The following is an 8362-nucleotide window of genomic DNA, read 5'->3' as shown; positions in this document are numbered from 1 at the left end:
AGACAGACAGACAGACAGACAGACAGACAGACAGACAGACAGACAGACAGACAGACAGACAGACAGACAGACAGACAGACAGACAGACAGACAGACAGACAGACAGACAGACAGACAGACAGACAGACAGACAGACAGACAGACAGACAGACAGACAGACAGACAGACAGACAGACAGATAGATAGATAGATAGATAGATAGATAGATAGATAGATAGATAGATAGATAGATAGTATTTGTTGAATTATTTTAAATGTTATTAAAACAGTGTCACTGCAGCTAATATCCCAAATTCAATGTTGAGTTTGTGTTAAAGGACTTGTCAGAACAACTTAAAATAAATTGTAAATGTGTACATACATCCTAAGAAAAAAATAGATCTTCATTAAGCCATCAGTTTATTTTTTTTATTCTATTTATTGTGAAGTGTCACAGGGAGCCGCTGCCTTTAAGTGGTGATCATTAGGTACAGAATATGGACACAATGTTGTCTTCTGTCAAAAAAATAAATAAATTCTTAAAAATGAAGTACAATGAAATTATAAAATAAAATGCTTAAGTGGACTAGTAAAGTGAAAATATTGCTAAATAACTGTACTATCATAAATTATTTTTGTTTGTTTGCTTTCTACAGGGAAAGACAGGGAAGGATGGTGAAGCTGGTTTAGCTGGATTACGGGTAATCTGTTACAACCTGTGTGGGAAATTAGCTAACTGATTTATGCAAAAGTTTTAAAATGTACAGTTCTGTTCAGGGAAGGCCAGGCCGCCGAGGTGATCCGGGGTATCCAGGAATACCAGGAGGAATGGTCAGTCTGTCTGTGTCTGTCTGTCTGTCTGTCTGCTGGTATAACAAATATTCTGACTGACCTCTGCCTGTTATTTATTTTTAGGGCGAGAAAGGAAACAGAGGACCTTCTGGTCCACCAGGAGATGTAAGTTTTATGCATTTTTATTTTATTTTATTTTGTTAAGTTGAAATTTCTGAGTTTTGTTTTTATTGCTTGTGTGTGTGTGGGGGGGGGGGGGGGATTGATTTAGTTTTACAGTTGGTTTTTAAAATAAATGTTAATCTAGCATTTTTCTTTTGTTCATAAATGTTTCAACTACTACAAATGTTTATCCCTAAAATAAAGGAATATAAGAAATAGGAAATTGTTCAGTGAGGCGTAGAGTGTTGCATTAATTGAGTAAAGTGACGATGATACAGGTTTGGAACAACTTTTGTCATAAACCTGACTTTCTGTGAAGTCTCTGGTTGAAGATCGTCTTCCAAACATTCAAGTCTGAGTGGTATCAGTGCATGTCCTTTGAGTGAAGAGGGAAATGGTAAATACCTTTCATCCATCTGTACATGCGTGTATGTATATTTACATACATGTAAACAGACATCATTTGAGGAAAATATGCTTTCTATTTTGTAATTTCTTAAAAATATATTGTAATGTCCTCAGTTGTCTTTACAACTTTTACTAGAGCTGAATTTGTTCTGTACTAACCATGAAATTTTGACTGAATCTTTGGACACGCGCACGCACACACACACACACACACACACACACATATAATAATAATAATAATACTTTATTTATAAAGCCCTTTAAAACAACCACAGCTGCCACAAAGTGCTGTACATATAATCGGAAGAGCGTCGTTATGGTTATATATATATATTGATGTATATAGGTAGAGATATATATATAATATACATATATATGTATATATATGTGTATATATACAAAGTATATATACCACTCGGCTACTAAGACTGCTTGTTGATAGAGGATGAAAATGAATAAAATCAAAAATCATTTGTTTCTCTTCGTAAGTAAGTAAGTAAACTTTATTTATAAAGCACTTATGGACAAAAAAAAAATAAGACAAAAGTTGATTAAAAAAAATCACATTTTTTGCCTGACAAAATGTTAAGTGTGTATGCGTGTGTGTGTGGGGGGGGGGGGGGGGGGGAGATCACTGAGCAACGTTTTTATTGATAACATTATGACATATCTCAACATGACCTATTTCTACAATAGTGCTGTACTATTGCACCGTAAAAGCAATTCAAGGTAGTATCATTTTAAACACCAAGCAGATTTAATTTACAAATGTATGAGAATAACTCATTGTTTATAAAAATAAACTAAATGTTTGAAGCATGTCATCTTGTGTATCTTTCAGATTTTTGCACCTGAGTCACTCAAAGGACAAACTGGTGATCCTGGTTTTCCAGGATCTCCTGGGCTCCCTGGGTATCCAGGTATGTGAATATAGTTCTCTATAACAGAACATATACACTAAAGAAGATGATTAACTCTTAAAGTCAGTGTCACTCATGACATATATTATAAACCTTTTTCCTGAATAGGTACTTAGAACGCCGTAGAGTAACATTGGTTCACTGCAGTGCATGTGCATTTATAGAAATAACCCCAATGTTTTCTCAGGTGTTGCTGGTTTTCCTGGACCTCCTGGCCTTCCAGGTGAACAACAAAAACAAATATTTTCACTTTAATAATCTGTCTACTTACCCATCACCAAAACTTGTTTTGAAATGTACAAAAATCTGCATTTAGAGAAACAAATGTTGTTTTCACAACACGTTAGTCATTTTATCTGACTTTGCTGTTCACAGGTGATACTTTTGGGTTTTATGAGCCAGGCCCTCGTGGTCCTCCAGGCTTTCCTGGACCCAAGGGAGACCCTGGGGATCCTGGAGATGTTTTCTCTAGACCTCCAGGTCCAGATGGAGATCCTGGTGATCAGGGAGCTCCAGGGGACCAGGGTCCACCTGGACCACCTGAAGACAGAAGTAAGTGAAAGAGAAATAAAAGGAGAATAAAATAATTGACAAATTATTGACAAATTGACAAATGTGTTGTGTTTTAAGATTCTGGAAACGTTTAATCAGTAATCTAATTAATTTTGTGTTGGGGTTGCTTTTTAGCTAACAGAGTTACTAAGGGCCTCCCGGGAATGAAAGGAGTAAAAGGTTTGTCTGGACCTATAGGATATGATGGGAACACTGGAAAGAAAGGTGAGTTTCCTTTGGTGTCTGACAGATTGTCACAAAATGTGCAACTTCTGAAAACTTATTTGCACAGATCAATGATATTTACATGAGCATATTACACTATTAAATAAAACCATGGCCCATAATTCTTTTTTTTCCCTGCATTGTATTATTGTATTATAAGGAGAGAAAGGAGAGCCTTGTGAGTGCAGTGGATTGGGACCCCCAGGGCCACCAGGTCACCGTGGCCCACCTGGCCTTACTGGTACAAAGATTCACAGCATGCATGAAAACAGACTTTACTATTTCAATTAACTTTTAAGTATATTAAAATATTTGAAACAGAAACATAGATGTGCTTCTACTGTCACTCAGGTACTAATGCAGAATCGGGTGAAAGAGGTGATCCAGGTGTTCCAGGAACTCCAGGTTCACCTGGACTACCAGTAAGAAAGAGCTTTTTTTTTTTTTTTAATAAAAAAACAAGATTTCCTTACTTTGTTTTATTATTTTTATCATTATTAAATGATTCGAACTAAAATGTTTTATTCCAAAGGGTCTTGATGGTTCAAAAGGCTTACCAGGCCCTCCAGGACCACAGGGTGACGCATATTCTAATAACTTGCCTGGTTTAAAAGGACAAAAAGGAGATCCAGGGCCTATTGGAAGACCTGGTTCTGATGGCTTTCCTGGGTCTCCTGGAAATCCAGGTCGCAAAGGTGATCAAGGACTTCCTGGAGATTCGGTGAGGAGTTTGACAAAATTCGAATTTACGATTTTTACATCATGAAGGTCATGTTTGTTGCATTTTTCTCAAATGTAAGCAATGCTTTTCTAGTTCCTTCTTCCTGGTGATGAAGGAGACCGTGGATTTCCAGGTCTACCAGGGTCGTTAGGTAAACAAGGAGAAGTTGGCAACCCTGGACCAGTGGGTTCTGGTCCTCCTGGATCTCCAGGAATTCAGGGAGACACTGGTGTGCCTGGCTTGCCAGGACAGCCTGGAATTCCAGGTTGAAAACACTCTTTTCCAAAATGTCAAAGGAAACATGCAAGGAAATACAAAATATGAATCAATGATTATTTCTATACCCCTGCTCAATTTGTAGGACAAAAGGGAGAACCTAGTCATTTTCACATCCAAGGACCACCAGGACCACCTGGATTTAAAGGTCTTCCTGGATTACCAGGAAATCCAGGTAAACGTGGTTGACTGACTGGCTGGATGAATGCTTAGTTTTTGTTTACCTTTTTGTCCCTAACTATTTACAGCAAATAAAGTGTATTTTTATCCTTATCAACCATGATCTAGGGTATCAGGGGACACCAGGTACCCCAGGAATACCAGGTGTTGAAGGACAAAAAGGAGAAAGAGGTGAAGTGTTAACTTCTGGAAGTCCTGGGCTCAGAGGTTATAAAGGTAATGCACTTTACTTTTATTGTAAAAACAGTTAAATTATGGGACAACACATTAATATATCATGTTTGTGGTTTATGTTAGGTGATAAGGGACAGTTAGGTCTTCCAGGCACTCCAGGCAGGGGCTTACCTGGGCATTCTGGTCCAGATGGCCCTCCAGGTCCTCCAGGAGAGAAGGTTAGAAGCACAAAGATAAATTACAGAATGCAAAGAGTCATTTTTATTTGTAACAGTAGTAACTTATGTGTTGCTGACAGACTTAGGCTTGATGTGACTGAAAAACAAATGGTGGATGTCCCTGTCTTTGAAAAGACAGAGGAAAATGTTTCAGAAAGAAATAGCTAACTAAGAAACACAAAGAATGGCACCACAGTTTTGAAAAGTAAAATTAGCTGTCTAGATCATTAACCTAAAAAAAATAACTAAAAATGCCCTTTGGACCTTTCTGATCATGGGCAAAATGAAAAACTCCACAGAAAAAAATAGCCTTTTTAAAGTTCCTTAAGTCTGTTCAACAGACTTAAGGAATTTTAAAAAGGCTATTTTTATTGTCTGAACAGACTCTGTTCCTTGTTGTAAGTATGAAATGGTGTAAACAACAAAGTCAATGCTCAATAATCCAGGTATAAAATCCAAAAAATTTTTCAGTCAGGTCATCTGGACAGTTTCTTTTTTTGTGCTGAAACGTTTTGCCTTCGATCCAGAAGGCTTCATCAGTCAAGGAAACACACAACAAAACTGATTCTTCCCCCAACAGCTTACTCCAAAGTGGAACAAACCAGTTCTGCTTGTGATAAGATGGTCTCTTTGGTGCGCCCCTCCTCCATTGCCGGCCCTGGATTATTGAGCATGGACTTTGTTGTTTTTAACCAGTTTGACAAGACTGTCAACAAAGAAGAGGGCCGGCAATGGAGGAGGGGTGTACCAAAGAGACCATCTTATCACAAGCAGAACTGGTTTGTTCCACTTTGGAGTAAGCTGTTGGGGGAATAATCAGTTTTGTTGTGTGTTTCCTTGACTGATGAAGCCTTCTGGATTGAAGGCAAAACGTTTCAACACACAAAAAAAGAAACTGCTCAGATGACCTGACTGAAAAATGTTGGATATGAATGGGTGTGTTAATGTGTCCACGTTGTACAATTTTTATTGTTCTGAGGATGTAAACAGAGATGCATTGAAAATAAATGTGCTTTTTTTTGTTAGTTAGGTTTTATTTAACAGATTTTTTTTTAAAACCTACAAGTTGATAAAGTCCAGACGTGAATAAACAATGCAAACATATCCTGATGCATGCTCAATAATCCAGGTAGAAAAATCCAAAAAAGTTCAATCTGGTCCTCTGGACATTCAAAAAAAAGGACTTCCTGAGGAAGTCTCTTGGATGAGAGACGAAGCATTTCTATATTTTTTTGCTTTGTTTTTTTTTTTTGTTTTTTTTTTTTTTGAATGTCCAGAGGACCAGATTGAACTTTTTTGGAATGCAAACATAGTGTGCAGCTTTTGTTCATCTTACAAACATTCTAGAATGGGGCAAACTTAGACAGGTTTCACCAACTTCTAGTCTCTATTATATTAGCCTAATTAAACAAGGGTGGTATTTTCACCTCAAAATCAGTACATATTGTAAATTAGAAAAATGATGTTTCACCATAATACAAGAGAACAATTAGAAAGTTTGATTGTTTTTTTTATGTAAAAGTTTCCTATATGAATTTTCTATTGACAAGCACATCTATAGTAGCAACATATGTGTTTTAGGGGGATAGTGGTGCTGGATACCCTGGTCTCCCAGGTCCCCCAGGGCCTCCAGGTGAAGATGGAGCTCCAGGACCCACAGGTGATCCTGGAATCCCTGGCTTTCCTGGGAAACAAGGACCATCAGGGATGTCTGGACCTTCAGGTGAAAAAGGTACAGCCTCAGACTGAAATATTAAAATGCTAAATCACATCATGTTTTGATGATCTACTCACTTGTATTTTTCAAAATAGTTTATTTGTTTTCCACATTATTTTATGTCATATAGGGATAAAAGGTTCAGTTGGCCCTCCAGGGCTGCCCGGTAGCAAAGAGATATGTCAAAGTTTGGCTGGACCAGAGGGACCACCAGGACCAGATGGTTATACAGGACAGCCAGGTCAGATATTAAAGTTGTGTAATTACTTTAATGACAGCTTTAAAATGATATCACAGAAAATGACAGATAAATGTGAATCCGTGTTTACTTAAATTTCCCTCTACTTCCTACCTTACCCCCCTCCTTCTTCCTCTTCTTTCTTAGGATTTAATGGCTTACCTGGTGAAAAGGGACATGTAGGTTTACCTGGGTTCGGCCATCCTGGTCCTTATGGAGAGCGTGGTCTCCCAGGGTTATCAGTGCCAGGTTCACCTGGACCTCCTGGGTCAAAAGGAGTGAAAGGTCAAAATGGCTGGCCTGGTCAGCCAGGTATGATAAAAAAAAAGGATTAAAAAAGTTGTATTTCTAGTATTACAACTACATGGACTGCGTTTGTGCACAACAAATTGTAGATTCTAAATTGCACTTGTTTTCTATAATCTTCATTAAGACTAAAAACTTTAGAACTTTGAAATTAGGTGTATATTGAAGCATACAAGAACCGTATAAATGCATCATGCCATGTTTATTATTAGTTATATGTAAGTAACTTTTGTTTCAGTGAAGAGTTGTATCACCTTCTAACCAGTTGTATGTAATAATGTCCTGCAATACATTTTCTCATAGTCAAGAGTCCATTACAAGACAAATATTATCATTTGTTTAATTTGTTTATGTTCTTTCCCCGAGCATGTTTAATAATCTCAACCCATCCCAATAGGCTTAATATTGGGTGATTTTAAAGGCAAGGTCATACAGTGCATTTTCACTTTTCGCCATGCTCAAACAGTCCCGTAGTTTCTAATTTAACATATCTCTAGTTTGATGGAAGGTTTTTTTTTTTTTTACTGCACTGAAAATCACCTGATGGTTTTGCTGGGGACAAACTAAGTCATATTCAAGGATTCAAGGTTCTTTATTTGTCATTCGCACCACATGTGGTACATGTGGTGGAACGAAACTGTGTACACAGGGTCCCAGTTACATCCAACAAAAGTGTTAAAATATGTGTTTAAAAAAAGCTATAAGATCAGTAACACAACAGTAGTAAAATATGAACTAAGAAGAATGTTAACTAAAAACACACTAAGCACTAGAAGCATAAAAACAATACGCTGAACAGCAGCACGAACATGAGTCTGTGTGAGCAGATGAGTATGAATGAATGACTTGTAAGTCTGTAATGCTACCCCTGATGCATGGAATTGTTATGCATTAGATAATAGCTTGAATGTCTTGAGTTTTTTTCTTCTTCTAAGAATCATGTAAAATAGAGATAAGTTACTATATATAAATATCCTCTGACTTCGACTGGAATAGTTTAAATGGTAAAGCCAGTCTTCACTTTTTGCACTCAATTTTTAAGGACCAAGAGGAGACTCTGGACCTGATGGGATATCGAGGCATGGTCCAGAGGGAACACCTGGTAATATAGGGGAACCTGGTCCAATAGGTAATGCACCAACTACCATATTTAATTCTACTTATTAGTTATTCAAATGTGTTAGTTAGAAGAGTTACAAAAGTTTACCTCAGGGCTAAATATGTTTGTCTTTCTGTAGAGTGATTTGACATAGCTGTAAGGTTCACAACTGGAATTCAGATAAAAGCCTTGTGATGTTTTCAGGGGACCCAGGTCCAGATGGAGCAAAAGGTCTTCAAGGATCACCTGGCACAGAAGGAGAACCAGGCCCCAGAGGTCCTAAAGGACACAAGTTGCTTTTAAATTTAACTGGACCATCTGGTGATCCTGGAGAACCAGGTACAATTCTTGAATTTGTTTTCTTCAGTTTATATTGTTTCAGTTATATTTTGTGT

The 8362-nt window shown here is 37.4% G+C and overlaps 1 protein-coding gene across 1 annotated transcript in view; it reads left to right on the top strand.

The window, feature by feature from the left end:
* LOC119415127 (collagen alpha-5(IV) chain-like) overlaps nucleotides 1-8362 on the top strand; it is a 24053-nt gene that overhangs the window by 7226 nt on the left and 8465 nt on the right. The window contains exons 16-34 of the mRNA XM_037682271.1: nucleotides 636-680; nucleotides 757-810; nucleotides 895-936; nucleotides 2183-2261; nucleotides 2449-2484; nucleotides 2637-2813; nucleotides 2949-3038; nucleotides 3199-3279; nucleotides 3390-3460; nucleotides 3571-3759; nucleotides 3853-4024; nucleotides 4121-4210; nucleotides 4324-4431; nucleotides 4513-4607; nucleotides 6189-6339; nucleotides 6455-6565; nucleotides 6710-6874; nucleotides 7911-7997; nucleotides 8172-8306. Of these exons, the coding sequence (XP_037538199.1) occupies nucleotides 636-680; nucleotides 757-810; nucleotides 895-936; nucleotides 2183-2261; nucleotides 2449-2484; nucleotides 2637-2813; nucleotides 2949-3038; nucleotides 3199-3279; nucleotides 3390-3460; nucleotides 3571-3759; nucleotides 3853-4024; nucleotides 4121-4210; nucleotides 4324-4431; nucleotides 4513-4607; nucleotides 6189-6339; nucleotides 6455-6565; nucleotides 6710-6874; nucleotides 7911-7997; nucleotides 8172-8306 (1978 nt within the window). The remainder of the gene's footprint in view (nucleotides 1-635; nucleotides 681-756; nucleotides 811-894; nucleotides 937-2182; nucleotides 2262-2448; nucleotides 2485-2636; nucleotides 2814-2948; nucleotides 3039-3198; nucleotides 3280-3389; nucleotides 3461-3570; nucleotides 3760-3852; nucleotides 4025-4120; nucleotides 4211-4323; nucleotides 4432-4512; nucleotides 4608-6188; nucleotides 6340-6454; nucleotides 6566-6709; nucleotides 6875-7910; nucleotides 7998-8171; nucleotides 8307-8362) is intronic.

Source organism: Nematolebias whitei, chromosome 9, assembly GCF_014905685.2.
Source record: "Nematolebias whitei isolate Nwh7 chromosome 9, NemWhi1, whole genome shotgun sequence".
NCBI classification, from domain to species: Eukaryota; Metazoa; Chordata; class Actinopteri; order Cyprinodontiformes; family Rivulidae; genus Nematolebias; species Nematolebias whitei.
This window is presented reverse-complemented; position numbering and strand designations above follow the sequence as displayed.